Here is a 21,639-nt window from a genome sequence, read left to right on the forward strand (position 1 = left end):
GTAAAGTTGGTAGTAATGTCCCCTCTTTCATTTCTGATTATAGTAATTTGAGTCTTCTCTTTTTTTCTTTAGTCTCAGTAAAAGTTTATCAATTTTGTTGATCTTTTCAGAACCAGCTTTTGATTTTATAGTCTTGTTTTCTGTTCCTATAGCAAAATACCCAAGACTAGGTACTGTGTAAGGGAAAGAGATATTATTCAGTTTATAATTCTGGAGATTGAAGAACATGGTGCCAGCATCTGCTTGGCTGTAGTAGGACTTTCTGGCCACACGGAAAATTATGCGAGAGGAGAGATGACATGGCATTACAAAAAGCCAGAGAGACACAGAGGCTAGGCTCACTCTTTTTCTTTTCTTTCCTTTCCTTTCCTTTCCTTTTTTTTTTTTTCATTTTACTTGTGTTTCCATTGTATTTGATTATATAGTATATAACACACTGCATGCTACATACTATATCACATAACCTTCTAGCAGCAGTAGATGACCATACTGAGTTTTTTCAAGAAAAAACTTTCTTAATCAATGTTCTCCAAACCCTTTGATATATAACAATTAACTCTGGGTATGCACCTCTTTCCATCAAATTCTACTCATAGGGAAAATGGGCAACCCTTTTTTCCTTGCCTCCATTAGTGAACTTAGGGTTTGGCCACTCTGCGGATAACCAAACACATACCCATTATGCTGAGTCCTGAAGAATCTTGAACCACATTTTGGCACGCTAATCTAAATCAAAACCTTACTCCTAAGGCCTCTTAAAGGTGACTGGGTTCAGCTCCTTTCCCACTAAACCATGCAGCAACCTAGGCTCACTCTTTTTGTAACAACCTGCTTTTTTTTTTTTTTTTTAATAACTATTTTTATGTGGTGCTGAGGATTGAACCCAGGGCCTCACGCGTCCAAGGCAAGAACTCTACCACTGAGCTACAACCCCAGCCCCAATAACCCACTCTTGAGGGAAAGATCCAGGTTCCCTCAAGAACTACATTACACATCCCTAGTGATGTAATTACTTCCCACTAAGCCATCTCTTTTTTAATACTTCTATTTTATTTATTCATTCATGTGCAGTGCTGAGGATTGAACCTAGTGCCTCACATGTGCTAGACAAATGCTCTACCACTGAGTTACATATACCTCCAGCCCCTAAGCCATACCCTTTTAAAGGTTTTACCCTCTCAGCACTGCAAACTGAGTGGGGACCAACCTTCCAGCATATGAACCATTGAAGAACACACTCAAACCATTCTAAACCATACAAGTTTTTTTTTTTTCTATTTTATTACATTCTGCTCTAATCTTTATTGTTGCCTTCTGTTTTCTTTCTTTCTTTCTTTCTTTATTTTAAAGAGAGAGTGAGAGAGGAGAGAGAGAGAGAGAGAGAGAATTTTCAATATTTATTCTTTAGTTCTCGGCAGACACAACATCTTTGTTGGTATGTGGTGCTGAGGATCGAACCCGGGCCGCATGCATGCCAGGCGAGCGCGCTACCGCTTGAGCCACATCCCCAGCCCTCTGTTTTCTTTTTTAATATTTTTTTAAGTTGGACACAATATCATCTTTATTTATTTATTTATTTATCTGTTTTTTAGAGAGAGAGAATTTTTTTGTATTTATTTTTTAGTTTTCGGTGGACACAACATCTTTATTTTATTTTGATGTGGTGCTGAGGATCGAACCCAGGGCCTCGCACATGCTAGGTGAGCGCTCTGCCACTGAGGCACAACCCCAGCCCCCTTCTTCCTGTTTTTTTAGGTTTAGTTTGCTCTTCTTTTTTCAGTTTCTTAAGATAGAAATTTAGGTTATTGATTGTACATCTTCTTTCTTAATATGGGCTCTTATAGCACTTTTTTAGCTTTATCCCTTGAACTTTGGTATGTTGTTTTTATTTTCATTCATGTCAGACTCTTTTTTGACTTCTGTTTTGATTTTTTCTTTGACTCAGATTATTTGGGAATATGTCATTTAATTTCTACATATTTATAAATTTGCCCAGTTTTCCTACTGTTCATTTCTAACATTATTCATTTATCTTAGGTCATTGTTAACTAAGATCTCATTGCAAAAAAAAAATCTCCTGAGTGATTTTTCTCCCATTGTGTTTCAGATTGTTGTTATAATGAGAGGATTGCCTGGCAGTGGAAAGACACATGTTGCAAAACTTATTCGAGTGAGTATGGGATAGTTAAAAAATCAGTTGTTTATGTTAGTGAGCAATGTGGTGGTCCATGGTACATGTCGTTCCATATAATTTTTTTTTTTAATCTATTGAAACAAGTGTTTTTGCCTCTGATTTGCAACCATCAGAAAATTATATATTATTTAACCATAAGAAAAAAATGTTGGTGTTCTCAATGAATTAACATTCTTTAATAGACTTCATAGATTTTCTTTTTTTTTAACCTTCTTGACTATTTGATTCTTAGGATAAGGAGGTAGAGTTTGGAGGGCCTGCACCCAGAGTTTTAAGCCTGGATGATTACTTCATCACCGAAGTAGAAAAAGAAGAAAAAGATCCAGATTCTGGAAAGAAAATTAAAAAGAAGGTGTGATATATTCTTTTAGATTACATTCTTAATTTAATTCATTAATAGTATTTAAAGAGGAGAGAGATATGTGCTTTTTTGAAGACTAAAACTTCTCAAACTTTGGAACTCAGGTGTGAAAGAAAGAGTACAAAAGCGTCTCTATCTAAATGCCAGTAAAAAAAAATCTAGGATGAGTCTTTGCTTGTGCTAACTTCAGACCTTCTTGGGGGGATTTTAGGTAATGGAATATGAATATGAAGCTGAAATGGAGGAGACTTACCGTACCAGCATGTTCAAAACCTTCAAAAAGACTCTGGATGATGGCTTTTTCCCCTTTATCATTCTGGATGCTATCAATGACAAAGTTAGACATTTTGACCAGTTTTGGAGTGCAGCAAAAACCAAGGGATTTGAGGTATGGACTTAAGAGAACTTTAAACACTTCATTTACATGTAAGTTTTATATTTCTTTGCCTAATCATTATTTATTGTTGCTTAGGTATATTTGGCTGAAATGAGTGCAGATAACCAGACCTGTGGCAAGAGAAATATTCATGGAAGAAAGCTTAAAGAAATAAATAAGGTGATTTCAGAAACAGGGTGGTAGAGTACCCTAATCTTTATTTTTCCCACATTAGCACTGTTATCTGGAAGTCCTTGTTTATCCTGTTTTCTTTTTTAGTTATAGTTGGACATAATATCTTTATTTTATTTATTTATCCATATGTGGTGCTGAGGATCGAACTCAAGGCCTCGCACGGTATAGGCGAGCACTCTACCGCTGAGCCACAACCCCAGGCCCCCCACCCTTTTAAATATTTTTTTTTTTAGTTGTAGTTGGACACAATTCCTTTTTTTTTTTTTTTAATATTTTTTTTTGTTGTCAATGACCTTTATTTAGTTAATATATATGTGGTACTGAGAATCGAACCCAGTGCCTCACACCCACCAGGCAAGCACTCTACTGCTTAGCCACAACCCCAGCCCCAATACCTTTATTTTTTATTTATTTTTTAAATGTGGTGCTGAGAATTGAACCCAGCACCTCATGTGTGCTAGGTGAGCCCTCTACCACTGAACCACAACCTTAACCCCTATCCTGTTTTCTTTTCGAACATCTTTTCTACCTGTTTTATTAACATTTCTTTTCCTGTGTATATATGAAAGGGGTGGCTTGGCTCTTCCTAGAACTGGACTGTTACACTCACAGTACTAGTTCACTTTATCTTGGATACTCACTTAGTCTTTATATGAGTAGTTTCTAGAAATTACTTGACCTCCTGAATTTCTTAATAGATGGCTGATCACTGGGAAACTGCACCTCGTCACATGATGCGTCTAGATATTCGTTCTTTGCTGCAAGATGCTGCTATTGAAGAGGTATGTGTGTATCTTTAGCTTAAATACTATTCAAAAACTTTTTTTTTCCACCTTTTGTACTTTGAAAAATGTAAAACATATAGAAAAGTTACATGAATAGTATAATACCTGTACCTCAGATCTTTCATTGAGATATACCAATTATTAACATTTCGCCACCTTTTTCTCTACATAGATATATGCTTAATATTATTGTTATTAATATTGGCATTATTATTTGTGGAACCATTTGAGAATTAAGTTGTAGACCTCACAGCTTGTCACAGTTAAATACTATAGTAGACATCTCCTAAGAACAAGAACATTCTCTTATAAAACCAGTCAATTATCAAGTTTAGGAAATTTAACAAGTTTCCTGAATTACATTTCTTGAATTATGTATAGTTTCTGTGCAGATTTTATCAGCTGTTCCTAATACATGCTTTATAGCAATTTCTTTAAATTCCAGAATTTAATCCTTTCATGTAAAAGTAATTCTCCACCTGTTATGATAAAGACAGAATTTTTTTTTAAAAAAAGGCACATTACACACCTGCTGTATTTAGACCACTTGGCTATTCATCTTTTTTAAAAAAAAAGTTTTATATGTATTTTTAGTTATTGCTGGGGTTTATTTTATTCATTTATTTATGTGCAGTACTGAGAATTGAGCCCAGTGCCTCACAAATGCTGGGCAAGCACTTTAACACTGAGCTCCATACCCAGCCCCATAAAGACAGAATTTTTGAAGAGCGTAGGCCAGTTGTTTTTTAGAAGGAGCTTCAGTTTGGGTTTGCTTGTTTCTGTGTGCTAAGATTTAGGTTGAACTGTCGCCAGCAGCTGGACTGGCAAGATGAGCTGGGTTCAATGGAGCTAGCTGCAGCAATAAACTGAGAAAACAGCGAAGAAACCATGCAAAACAAGAACATGAGTTTCGAATGTGGCACTGCTCTGTGATCTCAAGGGTCAGCTCCACGCTGGATAGCACTGGAAGGAGCAAGAGAGAGTACACCCAGAACCCCACTATTTTTGGGGGAAAAGACATTTGATAGAGTATTTCAAGGGATAGGGTTTTGAAAGGTAGAGTCTTGCTTGGTGATGTCTTGTGGTCAGCAGATTGATTGACATCTTGGCAGGTCACACCCATCTCAGGTGCTGTGTGGGATCACAGGCAGAGCAAAAGGAAAGGCTTTGCACAGCCCAATCAGCACACAACGCCACAGCAGTCCCCTCATATGCTCAAATGCGCATAGCTCACACACACAGCCCATGGATGGCTCGTGACATTGAACATTAGCAGGAATTCTACCTGAGTGATGTTGTGTCCTCAGTGCTCCCCATTAGGAGTCATACGATGTCAGTTTCTCTCTTTGTTATGATTTAGACATTGCTTGACTAAGGTAATATCAGTCAAGTGTTTCTATCTTTCTCTTTTTGTAAGAATAATCTATAAGGGAAATTCTTTGGAACTGTGAATATCCTGTTCTCTAACATATTTTCACTTGTTAGTAATTCTTGCCTGAATGAGTTAATTTGGTGGAAGAAAATCTTTATCATGGAAAGGAGAAATTTTTCCATTTTAATTGCTGTGTGCTTCTGTTCTGTTTGATCTCTTCCTGTGAGTGGGAGTTATCTGTACTCAATGTTGTTGTTGTGTTTTTAACTGTCATACCACTCCTCAGCCCATTTCCTCTGGCTTCTGCTCTTTCCATTACCTAGTGACTCTCTCACCAGTGATTTCCATGATAGTGGACAATTCTCTCTTCTATTACTTTACTTTGCCTACTTTCCTGAAAACATGTTTTTATCTTGGCTTTTGTGAGTCTACACACTTCTGGCTTTGCTTTTCTGGCCATCACTTTTCAGTGTCTTTTATTGACTTTTCCTGCTTCCCAACTTTAAGACTCTCTGCTTAGCTTGATTTTTACTTTGCACATTATATAAATGATCTGACTCTTTCTGGCACCATATATTGCTACTCTTGTGCCCATCATGGTAGTTTGGATTGCCATTTTTATACCTTATGTTACAATCTTAATTTTTTAATGGGGGATTATAGGTGATTTTTATAATTCTTCTATGATTACATTTTTCTAAATTCTCTGTCAAAAAAAATTATCTTCACTTTAAACTCAACCAACTCACAACCAAACCTGTTTTAGTATTCTGTTTTTTCAATTAAAATCACCAATCAGATATTTTTTATTTTTTTGGTTCCTAGGATTTAACCCAGAGCTACTTAACCAGAGAACCACATCCCCAGCCTATGTTTTATTTTTTGAGACAGGGTCTCACTAAGTTGTTTAGGGCCTCACTAAGTTGTTGAGTTTGGCTTTGAACTTGGAATTCTCCTGCCTCAGCCTCCTGAGCCAATGTGATCACAGGCCTGTGCCACCATGTCTGGCCCAGTCACTTGATTGGTAAAGCTAGTAATCTGAAAGTTGTCTTTGATTTTTACCCTCCCCCATACCATTTAACCTTATCTATTTACCTTGTAATCTGTTACAAGTTTTGTCAATTTTACTTTGTAACATAGCTTCTCAAATCCAGGTACTCTTATTTGCATTAACTACCATTCTGGGCCAAGTTACTATCATCCCACTTTTTACTATACTTTTTCTTATATTTCAAAATTTGAAACATAAGTTTACTTATTTGGAAAAAAATACTTGTTAAAGGTTGTAAAAAGAAACCCAGTTATCCATAAACATTTAAAACAAGTAACCATCTACGTGGAATAAAACATTATATTTAATCTCGTAGGGAATTGTAAAAATGGGTATCCAGGCCAGAATATTGTTCTGTCTTTATTAGTTATGTTTCAAAATTAATAGTAAGTTTATACTTTGCACACCGTCCAAAGTGCTTATTCCTGATCTTAGTAATTCAGTGGTTTTCTAAATGTTAACTAAATGTTTTTTGTTTGTTTGCTGTTTAATGATTACTGTCATCTCTAGGTAGAAATGGAAGATTTTGATGCAAATATTGAAGAACAAAAGGAAGAAAAAAAAGATGGAGAGGAAGAGGAAAGCGAACTGGTAGGAGACAGACCAACCACTTTGAACAAAGTGTCTCTTTATTAGATTTCTTAAGGAGGTTTTATATTCAGATCTGTGGTCAGATTACTACTGTTGATATACACTTTTTAATGGTAAAAGTTTCCATAATCATCTTCAAGGAAATTTTTGGATACTTTTTATTTTTCCCTAGACCAAAAGAACCCTGTGTTAAAAGAAAACTTGAACAGAGTGCTAAGAAACTTACCTTTGTACCTATTCATCTATTTGTGGATAGTTTTAGGGGAATATACTTTTTAAGAAAATTATATTTGAAAGGGCATTCTTACATTCCAGCAGATATGTGGTAACAGCCTACCCAACATATGCGTAAATTGTCTCTTCTTTGCTACAAGATCTCAAAATCGAGTTTTTCTGTCAACTAAGTCAGAACTTAATTGAATGAGGAGGCAGAGGGTTGCCACTGGCTACTGGATTTGTTCTTCTGCATTTTATCCTGTTAAGTGATGGGAAAAATTTTGATTGTGTAGCCAATGGATTTTGCTTAGGCTGATTAGAAACTTACATTTGTGAGTTTGAAGTTCCTGTGTACTGTAAATGTTTTTGATCACAACTCTGTAGAGATGTTTGCTTTACCCTGTTATTGAAGAAAATGCGACCTATAGAGTTATGTTGAATTTTCAGTATTTGCTAATGAGGTACAGAGATAAGCAATGCCTTGGAATAGTGTTGCTTTTTAAATCCAGACTATTATTTGGTTTATTTAATATTTCACCTTTGCTAAAGTTGCTTCTCATATTCCTCTGAAAATGTATAAATCGAAAACCCTCATTCCTGGGGATTCCCAGAGTATAAAGACTCTCCAAGGAGTGGTCCCATCAAACCCATGTGTGATACGGAGGACTCTTGATAGAAACTGTGTTTATATAGAGTTGGTGTCAACCTACATTCATAGATTTTAAATGTGGATTAAAAAATAAGCTTTAAAGTTAATGGCATTTGAGTCTCAGTATGTTTTTTTTTAAACAAAGTCTATTTTTTCTAAGTTGTATTTTGACATACATAATCTAAAATGTAGGCAGGAAATTTCACTTAAAGGTCCACCCACCCTGTTCTGGACTATGGTTAATGACCTCTTTAGCTTCTTGCAGCATATATATTGCTAGAAAATGACCATTTGAGAAGTCTGCAATATCATTAGCTTTCTGAAGCTCTACCTTTATAGAGATTTCAATTTAGGATATGGTTCATAACATCTCAGTTGCTTGGGTGTAGGTCAAAACTTGGAGCTTTTAATTGAATGTACTATTTTTTAAAGTGAAACACACTATAATACTCTATTTTTACATCAGAGTCATGGCAAGGAAGCCTTAGAGTTCTACCTTGCTGGACTATCTTTTATTTCCAAATGGTCTAACAGTTTAAGCAGTGGGAGAATGGTAGAGTTTTAAAGAACAGGATGGTTCCAGCAGGCAGAAATTAATATCCTTGTTTACTTTATGTTCTAAAACTTCTCTTAACCCATTCAAAGACCAGAATCCAGGATCTTCTACTGTTGCACTCTATCCCAAGAGTAAAAGATTCTTGGAGAATATTAACCAAAGGGTTAAGAGCAAGTCTTATTTCATTCCGACTATTTTGACAGAATTCTCAGTAAACTTTGCATTTTTCACTCTGTGATGATTGATACACTGGATGAAATTAAAACATTTCTTGGTTAAGAAAATCCTTGTTGGGAGATCAATGGTGCAGTAGTTTGCCTTCTTTAGTGCTTCAGTATACCTAGTAGAATTGATTCAGAGTTTATATTATTCCAGTGATGCTTAAGGATTTCAGATGATTTTTGATGTATCACTTGTACAGGCTTCTTCAGTACTTAACTTTTAGCATCAACGCTTCAGCATAGCTTTCTTGTGGTTTGTTCTAGTAATGTATTTGGAAAAGATGATATAATTTATAACCTGAAATACCTAGTAAGCTGAAATTGAACTATTAGTTCTGGCTAGAAATGTGTAAAACCCATAAGTTCCCTGGTATAATGATGCTGCTGCTCAAGTAAACTCTTCCATAGAAGCTATTGTCATTTTCAACACACCTTCCAACTTAGCTGTGTCAGTCTGTTCTATGAACTCGAATATTCTCAACAGTAGAGAGATATAATGATTCATAAAAAAAAAATTGCTGACACCTTTGATGACTTTGTCCTGTTTTCTAGGTCCTAATGTTAAAGTTTCTGTGTGTTAGGGTCTAATAGAAAACAGTCCAAGTGAAGGAAAGGGCAATCATGATAAATCACATGTACTTGCTAGGTGAATAAATGCATAGTTCACTAGATGCACTGGAAAACTGGAAACTGTTTTGGGAGTTTGAAATAAACCACTCAGTTATCTCATGATACCCAAGATGTAAGTTGGTTGTGGAGATTTTTGGTTTTTCATATAATGGGAAAAAGTAAATTTAAAAAGACATCAGAAATAATAATCTAATTTCCAACTGATGAAAGAGAAATGCTCTGAAATTGATTCAATAAAATTAGTCTTTGTAAGATCTAACTGGTACATGGATTGAGTCATTTTAAAGTGAGTTTGAACTTCATAATTGGGTAGTTGGGTTCAGTGATACCAGCCCTCCTCCTTTCTTTCGAGTACTTAAAATAACACTGGACTGTCACGTAACTGTCTTGAAGAACACATTTTGGACTTCCTGCTACAATCACTTGAGAATAGCAGCTGTGATAGAAAATCACCTAGCTAGTGATTAATATCAGACACAGAATGATATTAATTTTGGCATAGTAACTATCTGTACATTCTTATCATAATTGCTATACAGCTGTTGTTCACACTACAATTATGAGCTCTGAACCATAGCTGCCTCAAAGCGCCTTCACAATACTATTACTGAAGTGACTACCCTAAAATCCATGCATGAAGTTTGGCAAATTTGGTCTTTTAGTTTCTTCAAAGATAATGAGATTGTGTTTTCCCTAAGGATATATTTACAACTAGTGAGTGGAAACTGAATCCATTCCCAGTTTTAATGCTTTTCCAGTTCAAAAGTGTTTTGCATGTATGTGTCTCTTTCTAACCCTTCGAGCTTCTCTCTGTGTACGATTTAGGGTTACATTCCGAAAAGCAAATGGGAGATGGACACTTCTGAGGCAAAGCTAGGTGGGTATTTCCTTTTTCCTGTTTTTATATGTGATACCTCATGGTAATGGTCATAGAGCTTTCTGCTATAAGAAGAACAAATTTCCCAAAACTTCAGATGAAAACACAATTTTTGGCCTGCCTCACATCCTCCAGTCTGTTTCATTAGCTTTTGGTTTAACTAGTTATATCTTGTGACAGAGTGGAAAAAGATTATTTCAAAGAATTGCTCTATTCCATTTGAAGTTTTTAGAGTACAGTGAAGTATTTGATGAATTTAATAATTCTATAACTTTTAACATTCTTTTTTTTTATATTGATCAGAAATATTGGTGCTGGTGACGTTTCTTCTTTTAAAGAATATTTAATTGCAGCCCAAAGTTGAACCTGTTTATGATACTTTGGATAAGGGTAATAATTATTAAAGTCTAAAGATTAATTAAAAGGCACATATTTTTCTTGTAATGAATTAGAGGTTCTGGATATAGGGAAGTGAATATCTAATTCAGATTTTTGAAGAGCCTGCTTTATGAGATTCCATATAAATTTTCCTTCAAGTTGTCGTTAGCACTAGGTTACAAGGTAAACCAGTTAAAATGATTATTTAAATCAGACTTCAAAGTTTCTTAATGTGAGGTTTTCCATCATGCCAAACAAACAAAAACACATAATCAAGCAGATTCCTCCAGTATTTCATGGTGATACTGTAAAGCATTTTAAAATTTTTATTACTTCATTTAAAGAGAACAGTTTAACATGTCGATTGAGATATATCAGAAAAATTTTAAGAAAACATGCTAGGAAACTTTTGGAACTACAAAGGCCTTAATGATGTGTGAATTATGTCTGTCAGCCTCTGCTGTTCTCTTCCTGGTATCATACTGTGACTCCAAAACTTAAGGAACTGTCTAAACGTCTTTATTTCATAGAACAAATTTAGTCATTTAGCTGCTTCACTCCCTAGGACACATTGTGTTTCTGGCACCACAGAAAATACACAGTTGTGAAAATTATGCCTTCTGTTTTGCACAGCTACTGGCGCTAACTCTTGATATTGACTACGTGTTTAAAAAGTAGTTCCATAAACAGTAATATTACTGTTATTGGGATAGGTTTTTCTTTTCTTTTCTTTTTTTTTTTTTTTTTTTTTGTACCAGGAATTGAATTCAGGGGCACTCAACCACTAAATCACATCACCAGCCCTTTCTGTATTTTATTTAGAGACAAGGTCTCACTGAGTTGCGTAGGCCCTCAGCCTCCTGGGCCGCCAGCATTACAGCACCTGGCTGGGATAGGTTCTTTATAATAAAATCTAAACATTTTTTAGAGCTGGTGATGTAGCTCAATGCTTGCCTAACATGTGTGAGGCCCTAGGTTCAATCCCCAGCACTAAAGACAAACAAAAGACTTTTTTTTTTTTTTTTAAAGCATATGTTAAATGAAAACTATGTATGTTTCACTGACATATTCTACTTTTCTTTCCTCTGTGGGAAATCTTAATAATCACCAACTGTCTCCTTCCTTAGACCTGAAACACATATATGTTTAAATGCAATTAAATATGTAGAGAATAATAACCACATTAATTTTTTATATAACGACGCTGTGGTTGTACTTATTCTACTTATTTTGACATTAGATTGAAGTTCGAGGCTTATGTACTTTGGAAATAATCTATAAGACACTAAAACTATTTCTAAATGGGGGTTATCTTCTGGGGCAAAGAAAGATTATAAATAAAAATAGATAAGGTGAATATAAAAGTGATAACTATTTTAGCTAAGCAAATATTCCTCAGAGGCATTGTGTAATATGTGATCTGGGATAGTGGTTTTTTAAACTGAAACCGGTCCATTTTTTACTTTTATTTCTAGTTTCTAAGGAGAAAAGAAGATGGAATTTAGTTATGATAATTATTCAAGAAAATATGACATTAGCATTGATTTTAATTTCTGGGAAGAATTCTGGCTTGTGTACCATTTAATCCTCAGAAAATATATCTTACACAGATACACTCGGTTTTGAAAACAGTGTTAGACAATGAATTATAGGAATGGATTTCTTATAAACCATTTCTGGTAGGGTTAAGTCTGGTAATAAATCTAGAAAATAAATTCTAATGTTTACAGTTCAGCTTTTGATTGTTTATAATAGGAGTGACAATGATACTTTGTATAAGGACTTGCATCTTGCACCACTGTATTGTCTTGAAAGCCGATCCATCCATGGAGGAAGGCAAATCCAGTGTGTCTTCTTGAAAGTACTTATTCCTTTGAGATTAGTCTTTTGAGCCAGTTTAGAGGTTTTCCTTTAACTCATGAGTATCTTTACCTGAGAATTAGCTTATTTATGTTGTCTTCCTTATCATAACAGGTACAATTGATTTTTCTGAGTACTCAATCAACATTCTTAAATTACTCTTGGTAATATGATTATGCTGGTGGAAACATTAAGCTTTAGCAGTGTCACACATTGAACCAAAAGAAGAGCTGAATCTGGAACTGAGGAATTTGATTCACAAATTTGTCTGCCAGTAAGAAAATTCTGACCTCAAATTTTTCAAGCATCTGGTTAGGTCTCATTGCAGAGTCTTGATCTGTGCCCAGTATATAGTTCAGCCTGTGTCTGTGTCTGAAAGCAACCTAATTTTGAAATAGTTCAGAGCAGGCCTGAGCTACATCTGGTGTGGGTGTCATGGAACTGTTGAAGGCTGCCTGTAGTCTGCCTTTAGTTTTATACCTGTTACTTCCCAGCTGGGACACAGGCATCCTAAAGCAAGGTGGGTATTATTACATGCCACATCAGATGCTGGGATCCAGAATTGAAGCTGCTTAAATTCCAGCAATGTGATTTTCGTTTCCCAAACTGTAAGAACTAGAATATTTGAAACCATTTTCATCCTAACTTAGGTTTCACCATCTAAAGTACTTTTGTCTTTCTCTTCTCTATGTCATTTTTCTGTACTTAAGTTGTTGTGTATTGGCTTTCTGCACATCAGTCAGACTCATCTCTTCACAGTTGGAATGTAACTATTGTTTGTATAGGCACATAACGCTTGTATGTTCACCATGAACAGATTTTCAGATACTATTTACATTTAGGAAATACTTAGATGTATCTAAAGAATTCTTCTGTTGTGCTGTATAATAATATTTACAGTTTTAAAGATGTGGTAAAATTCTATGGCCTGCCAAGTTGGATTTAAAATTCATCATCATCTTAAAACTTTATCTTTTGAATCTCAGATGTCTCAAAATCATTAGTGTAAGTGTATTGGTCACCAATCTTCCTTTTATAATTAAGAACCCAGATTCCTCTTTCCTCACCTTATGCCATCCATCTGTGTGTTTAGGTTTCCAGTATGCCATGTGGAAGGGGTATGAATGAGCCTTTCTTTAGTCCCAACAAGGAAACCTTTAAACAGATTGCACAATAAAATTTCAAATTAAACATTTCAAACAAGGGTGCTCAGACTAGAAATGCCTGCTCTTCTGACTAGAACACCTGGTCTGTAACTCCTGTCATATATCCAGTGTATGAGGAAAATCTCTTGCAGTTTTCACTGCTCTTCTGCATTGCTACCTGGCCATTCTCTATTCTTGGAATTGAAATGTGAATTTTTTTCCTTTGAAGTATGTTAATGTCAAAATTAATTGTATTAAGTTTCAAACTCAATTGAGGTTTATTTAACTTATTAATAGTAAGTATGCGGGAGCTTCCTACTCTTCTGGTAACACTGTATGCTATTGAACTAAGTCCGGTGTCATTGCTTATAGGACCTTGTTGATTTTCAAATACCATATCCTATGTCCCTGTGCAGGAAGGAGTCACTTATTTAAGATTGTGTATAGTATGGCCTGTAGATAGAGCCACTTGGTATAGCATGTGATCTGCAGAGGAAATACAAGACTGGTTCTACAGAACCCCACCCATGTGAAAATTTTGCCAAAACAAGATGATAAAACTTTTCTTGAGTTTTGTAAAGTAATAAATTTGCCTTACTGATTTTTCAGTGATAATTGCTTTTGTGGGTTGGGAGGGTTGAAACTAAAAAGTTTGCCAATTATGCAAAGTCTTTCTGGCCTTTAAATATTGTACAGTTTGTTGTGTGTGAAATTCATATATTTGAAGCATAAATTCACCCTCCTCCTTGCCACTGCTTCCATTGCACTTCATATCAAGTTCTCTCCAACTTGGTACCTTAAAGATTTCTATTATATACCCTCTGTACCTGTTACGGAATTCTATGAAGTATGGTCATTGTGTTCCTGAAGCTTTTAGGCTTACCTTTATTGGTCTGCTTTAATAATAGTATGTTTATATAACTTCAGATGATTCAAAAGTTTAGTACTTTATTGTAGCTAAAAATGTATATAACTCATGATATTCCATATGTAGTATTCAAGATCAATTATTAATAACCAATAAAAAAGACACAACACATTTTCATTGTGTGTTCTTCTTTAAGACATCTAATCTCCTATCATAGTTTCTGGATGTGGAATTCTTATTCATTTAATTGATTATAGTTGTAAGCTCTTGGGAGGCCTGGCCCTCTGAATCAGGGTTCAGAAAGAAATATCAGATCTGGTCACTTTGGCTGACTAGACTTCAGCATCAGAATGGTCAACAGTATTTCATGATGTATCCAGAGAAAGTGGCAATCTCATATAGTCATCTGATTTATAAACATTAATTCATGATTTAATTCTCTCACAGCAGCCCAAATCCTAAGAAACTGTACATCTTAAATCTTCTTAAATATCACTAAGTTCTTGGTAGTGCTTACTTTTCATATGATACAATATTACACACAATTGTAGATGAAATGAATGGTATTAATGATGTGTTGAAGAAAAAAAAAAGAATGGAAGTAATTGTCTTAGAAAAATCCAGCTTTTCATTCAAAACTTTGAATTGGGGAGCATGGGAGAACAAGGAGAAGACAGAAGACAAGTGCTTTTTCTTGCTTTGCCCATTATTTGTTACTTAAACCAGCATCATAATGTAACAGTGGCTAGTACAAACATCAGATAGACCGTGGAAATTGCACAGAACTTGACATTTTTCTCAGCCATGAAGATAGTTTGGATCTGCAAGTGATGCTCCACTCAAAAATATGGATAATTCCCCTTGAAAGTATTCCAGACTTCTTTTCCCTTGTATATGTGTTGTGTACAAATTCACACTCTTCCTTAATGCTTCGGCTCTGTGTTTGTCCCTCAGACAAGTTGGATGGCTTGAGGACTGGTACTAAAAGGAAACGTGACTGGGAGGCGATTGCCAGCAGAATGGAGGATTATCTTCAGCTCCCTGATGATTATGAAACTCGTGCTTCTGAGCCTGGGAAGAAGAGGGTAAGTGACTTTTGTTAATAACTCACAACAAATAAAGGACCCATTTAAGCATCAGATTTTAGAAAAATATGAGGAGATAATTATATGAATGCCATTTTTTAGAGCATTTTAGTTTTGATACTGTATGACATTACATATTCTAAAAAGAAGGGAGACCTTACAAATTTTAGGTCAAAATGTGCAAGTGACTTAAAAAATTGGAGAACAGAACCTTACATGGTTTGCATGTTGTCAATTTTAAAGGAGCTGGGAGTAACCATTATGTTATTTTATCATAAGGTAAGAATGGGTTGCAGAGTAGGGTGTTAAAGAGAATCTGTAATACTTCTTAATGGATTTTATGGGGAGGGTCCAATGGTAGATGAGATCAAGAGTGACTTCCTTAGGGTTCTGGCAATGCACATCCAATGTTTGTGATGTTGTTTACTCTGAGGGAGTCATAAGCTTAAGTTTTGTTAGAAATCTAAGTAAAGACCTGGTTGTAGTGTAGCCCCAGCTATTCAGAAGGCTGAGGCAGGAGGATCACTTGAGTCTAGGAATATCAAGCCAGTCTGGATAGCATAATTGGACCCCATCTCAGATTAGGTTAGGTTAGGTTAGATGAGATACAAATCCATCTAAGTGAAAATATTAAATTGGCTATTAGATTTACAAGTGTGAAATTCATGAGAGACCAGACTGAAATAATGAATTTGAGAAAAATGGTAAACCATGAAACTGAATGATCTTGCCCAAGGAGAAATTTTAAATAGAAAAGAAAATGGGATGCTGGACCCCAAAATTTAGAAATTCAGATAGAAGTGTTTCAAGAAGAAAAAATCAGTTTTAAAGTGAAAAAAACAATTAAATTGAGAACAGAAATGGCCATTAGATTTGGCAACATGAGGGTTCCTGTATGTTCTTCTCTTAGATGAGAGACAGAAGCCAGTTTGGAGGAAGTTTAGGAGGCTGAGGTAGGCGGATCATGAGTTCAAAGCCAGCCTCAGCAACTTAGCTCTTTTTATATCTTATTAGAGTGTCACTGAGGATTGGCTCATTGGTTAAGTGCCCCTGGGTTCAGTCCCCTTGTACCAAAAAAAAAAAAAAAAAAAAAGAAGAAGAAAGAAAGAAAGAGGCAGCAGCAACAGCCAATTTGGAGCATACTGGAGAAGAAGTATATAACAGCAAATGAAGAGGAAGTTTTACTATGAAAGGGAACAGAAATATGAAGCCAGGACATGGGATGGGTGTACCACATAGATATTGGATTCAATTAAAGTGATATATATGTGTATCTTTTAAAACAAACTAACAAAGCAAAGAGATCATATATACACTGTTATGAACAACTTTCTTCTTCTGTATCTTGATATAAGTAAGTATATACAGATCTATCATTCTTTTTAAAAAGCTGCCCAATGTGCTATTATTTGTTTGTACAAGTAGTTATTTAACCAGTCTATTATTAATGGATGTCTATGCTATTTCCATTTTATTGCTAATACAGATACTATAGTAGAAATCATGGGGCATAAGCCTTGGTATCTTTTTGCAAATATTACCTTAGGATGAATTTTTAGCACTAAAGCTGCAAAGTCATAGAATAGATTTATCATTCTGACAGATTTTATTAAGAATGGGGTTGTACATGATACTTTTTACACATGATTTCTTTGTATTTTTTCATGAATTTCCTCAATGGTTGAATACTAAAATATTTTTTTTTCTAAAGAGACTAAAAATGCCAGTAAATCTTCATGAAAGTGTGTTCCATTTCAAAGAATCCAGCTTTCAAAACTATTTCAAATATTGCAGACAGCCCATAAGCCCACTCTTGTCTGTGTAGCTTGAGGGAACAAGGAAGAGATACCCTTATAATGGCTTTTCATTTGTGTCCAGCCCCTCCCAAGGACTATTTGGATCATGCCTGTTACTCCAATTTTAAGGTTGAGGTCAATAGAAATAGAAAGTGGCTGACTGGGGCTGTAGCTCAGTGGCAAAGTGCTTGCCTAGCATGTGTGAGGCACTGGTTCAGTAGTCCTCAGCACCACATAAAAAATAAATTAATAAACAAAGATATTGTGTGTCCCTGTACAACTAAAAATATATATATATATTTTAAAAAGAAGAAGAAACCTGGTGCAGTGATGCACGCCTGCAATTTCAGCGGCTCAGGAGGTGGGAGGATTGCAAGTTTACAGCCAGTCTCAGCAAAAGTGAGGCATTAAGCAACCCAGTGAGACCCTGTCTCTAAATAAAATACAAAATAGGGCTGGGAATGTGGCTCATTGGTCATGTGCCCCTGAGTTCAACCCCCAGTACCAAAAAAAGAAAGAAATAGAAAGTGGCACACCTGATCTGGGATTGTAGCTCAGTGGTAGTGCACTTGCCTAGCATGTGTGAGGCCCTGGGTTGGATCCACAGCATCACATTAAAAAAATAATAATAAATAAATAAAAATGAAGATAGTGAGGAAATATAATATACTTTTCCTTCTAATCCCATATTCTTCCATCTACAACTAAAAAAAAGTTAAAAAAAAAAAGTGGCACACCTGCTTTGGAAGTGATTTGAGAATAATAATTCAGTGTAGTTTTGGTAACACATAATCTGAAATGAGACTTTTTTTTTTTTTTTTTTTTTTTTTTTACTTAGATATCTGTCACCTGTGCAATAAGAAGTTTATGATCCCTTGCAGTTTACTGTCAAGTTGGGTGACAAGAGAAAACCGAGGAGTGCACATCGTAGTTCTAAATGGCTAATGGCCTAGTTCTAAAATGGCTCCTCTTTAATCTCATTCCTCTGCCTCATATCTTGATTTTAAATAGTTTTTAACTCTCAAACCACTCACCAAAATCAATATCAGGGCCCAAGGAAAGAAGATCTTATAAGTAGCAAGAATGTAGCATACATTATTCCATTCCTTTCTTGGGTCTCTTGGTTTCAGTAGTTCAACTTTTTACAAATACCATATGGATTCCTGGGATTAACTTCTACCACAACAAAAAGGTGGTTTTGTAGAGTTGATCATATTAGAAATTTTACCTAAATGGCTAGGCTTTAAAGTATACTTGTTTTTAAGAAGTTTCAGGTTTAGTTGGATATAAAATGGCAGCTCATGTGGACTCTATTTTGTATTTTTTAAATTTAATTAATTTATTTATATGTGGTACTGAGAATTGAACCCAGTGCCTCACGCATGCCAGGCAAGTGCGCTACACTGAGCCACAGCCCCAGCCCCGCTATTTTGTATTAATTTTATGACTGTGGAAGGTGAACATTTTCCTTGTTTAACAAATTTGTATATTTTAGAAATATTTTTAGTAATAATAGATGAAATATATATATAATCAAATGTTAGAGTGTTAGCCAAGGTTTTTTTATATTATAACACATTTTTCTTACAGTTAAGTGGCAAAAAGAAAGACATTGGGCTATAAACCTCAAAAGTACCTTTAGGAAAATTAGAAGGGACACTGACTCAAGAAGCCATTTCTGGCCAGGTATGGTGGTACACACCTGTAATCTCAGCAACTCAGCAGACTGAGATGGGAGGGTCGCAAGTTTGAGGCTATTAGGGAAATAGGGAAAGACACTGTCTCAAATGAAAAGAAAAGAAGGAGCCATTCTGGTTGAAAGCCATTATTTCATTCCTGTTATTGTTAGTGTTTTGATGATCTTTCATTCATTTTATAAATTGATTGTCTGTGTGAATAAGTCATAAGGAGCTGACCTCCAATGGAAGAATCCAGCATGTAAATTAGTAATTTTAATACAGCATCAGTATGTATTAGAGAGGTGAAAAAAATGTAACACCTTCCAGTATATTGTAATTCTAGTTTCAAAAATCTTAGTAATTCCCCACCCCCTGCCCATCTTTCAAATAGAATGTTTAAATTTGACTTGTTACTTATCCACAGTTCCTGGAAATAAAAGTTTCTGTCTTACAAAAAAAACAAAACAAAAAACTTAGTAATTCATGCATAATCATAGTGCTTATTTAAAAAATAATATACTTTTTCTTCTAATCCCATATTCTTCCATTTTATCAAGGTTTTAAGCACTTAGAATCTAAAGTGCAACTTTAAAAGTAGCAGGTTGAGATTGATCAACATATTTAGCTCTGTGCTGAATATATATTGATCAATGCCCCAGACATGAGTTTAAATTTATTGTGAGCTGGTTACCTTTTCCTTGTTCAGTAGTCATAGTCTGCCCATACATCCTTTATGCTCCCCACCACAAGTCATCTTTCAGTAAAATGTGTATCCTTTATTCCAAGTAGAACTACCAGTGCCTATGAATTAACCAAAGTTAAATTATTTATTTATTTTTTGATGTGTAGAATGCCCAGAGATCTTTGGATACAAAAAGCCGCATTGGGGCAGGGAATATAGCTTAGTTGGTTAAATGCTTGCCTCACATGCACAAGGCCCCTAGGCTGGAGATGTGGCTCAAGTGGTAGCTCGCTCACCTGGCATACGTGCGGCCCGGGTTCGATCCTTAGCACCACATACAAACAAAGATGTTGTGTCTGCCGAAAACTAAAAAATAAATATTAAAAAGTTCTCTCTCTTTCTCTTTAAAAAAAAAAAAAAAAAAAGAAGAGTCAGGTGTGCCGGGGCTAGGGTTATGGCTCAGTGGTAGAGCACTCGCCTTGCACATGCAAGGCCCTGGGTTCGATCCTCAGCACCACATAAAAATAAATAAATAAATAAATAAAGTTATTTTTTAAAAAAGAGGTGTTATTATTTCCTTCCCCGCTATAGTTCCTACACATCCCTTTGACCACATGATTGCATTAGGAGAAGCCTGGTCATTTCATAACCAGTCCTGCAGATGGGAAAAGGGAAGGCCAGTATACCTTAGAGCAATAATGCATGTTTAATTCCAATATAAAGAGTATGGAGGGTTTTTTTGTTGTGGGGGGTGGGTACCGGGGATTAAACTCAGGGGCACTCGACCACTGGTCCACATCCTGATCAGCCCTATTTTGTATTTTATTTAGAGACAGAGTCTTACCGAGTTGCTTAGCACCTCACCAGTACTGAGGCTGGCTTTGAACTCATGATCCTCCTCCTTCAGCCTCCTGAGCCACTGAGATTACAGGCATGCACCACCTTGCTGGCTGAGAGCATGGAGTTTTGATGCTCTCGTTTCCTTTCTTTGTCACAGATAATAAATAAATCACAAGCATATTTAAAATACAGTCTTTGGTACTGTGCATTACAAGTAGCAGAGTCATAGTCTGCCTTTCAGTATTTGAAGTCATGGGAGGGGAGGGGTTGGGGAGATAGGAAGGATAGTAGAATGAAAAAGACATTACTGTGTATAAATGTGACTGCATGACCAGTGTGATTGTGCAACCTGTATACTCTGAGAAATTATATCCCATCTGATTCAAATGTATAATATGTCAAGGTCATTGTACTGTCATATGTAACTGATTAAAACAAATTAAAAAAATTAATATAATATTGTAAGAGTTCATTTTTTTTAAAAAATCAGAATACCACCAACAGGAAATACCCCTGAATCATATATCTGTAGTTGTAATCCTGCCAGCTGTGTCAGTGGGTCTCTTATGTCATGTATGAAGGTAATAATACTAGCTTTCTATTTTCTTAAGATGAGATTTCAAGAAATTTTAATTCTGTGGAGATAAATAAAACTCAGTCCTTGAACTAAGGTGTTTATAAGGCCAAGTGCTGTGTGGCACAAGCTACACAGCTACTTGGGAGGCTGAGGCAGGAGGTTTGCAAGCTTGAGACCAGCATTGGCAACGTAATGAGACGCCCATCTCAAAAAACAATCAACAAAAAAAAATATAGTTTATATGCCTTGCTTTCACGTTTCCATTTTTTTTGTTTCTACTGCTTTAGTTTTTAGTGTCCCCAAGAGGTATTAGAATCTTGCTGTATCCAAGCAAGAAATAAAAATTTTTTAAACTATTTTGGGGAGGGTAGGAGTGATAGCTTAACTGTTTAAGCCAGGTGGGGGCTGAGGGATTCCGACTCAATGTGTATAAATTATATGGAGAAGATAGATCTATAATTGGGTAATTACACTGAAGTGTGAAATTCAGAAGTAGACATGTTGAAATCCTAAAGGAACTTCAGAAAAGGAATGATTAAAAATGATTATTTGGGGTTGGGGATGTAGTTCAGTGGTAGAGCTCTTGCCTAGCATGTGTGAGGCACAAGGTTTGATCCTTAGCACCACCTAAAGATAAAAAAAATTAAAGGTATTA

General features: G+C 35.5%; 1 protein-coding gene across 7 annotated transcripts in view; it reads left to right on the forward strand.

The window, feature by feature from the left end:
- YLPM1 (YLP motif containing 1) overlaps nt 1-21,639 on the forward strand; it is a 74,368-nt gene that overhangs the window by 48,805 nt on the left and 3,924 nt on the right. For 4 of the 7 annotated variants that reach the window (XM_081290676.1, XM_081290677.1, XM_081290680.1 and 1 more), the window contains 8 exons: nt 2,108-2,170; nt 2,427-2,546; nt 2,767-2,943; nt 3,028-3,111; nt 3,825-3,908; nt 6,845-6,925; nt 10,023-10,074; nt 15,280-15,410. In XM_081290676.1, coding sequence (XP_081146802.1) covers nt 2,108-2,170; nt 2,427-2,546; nt 2,767-2,943; nt 3,028-3,111; nt 3,825-3,908; nt 6,845-6,925; nt 10,023-10,074; nt 15,280-15,410 — 792 coding nt within the window. Of the gene's footprint in view, nt 1-2,107; nt 2,171-2,426; nt 2,547-2,766; nt 2,944-3,027; nt 3,112-3,824; nt 3,909-6,844; nt 6,926-10,022; nt 10,075-15,279; nt 15,416-21,639 lie in introns of those variants that run through there. The other 3 variants (XM_081290678.1, XR_014021556.1, XM_081290679.1) reach the window with 3 other exon arrangements.

This window comes from Spermophilus citellus, assembly GCF_964194105.1.
Source record: "Spermophilus citellus genome assembly, chromosome: 4".
Taxonomy (NCBI): domain Eukaryota; kingdom Metazoa; phylum Chordata; class Mammalia; order Rodentia; family Sciuridae; genus Spermophilus; species Spermophilus citellus.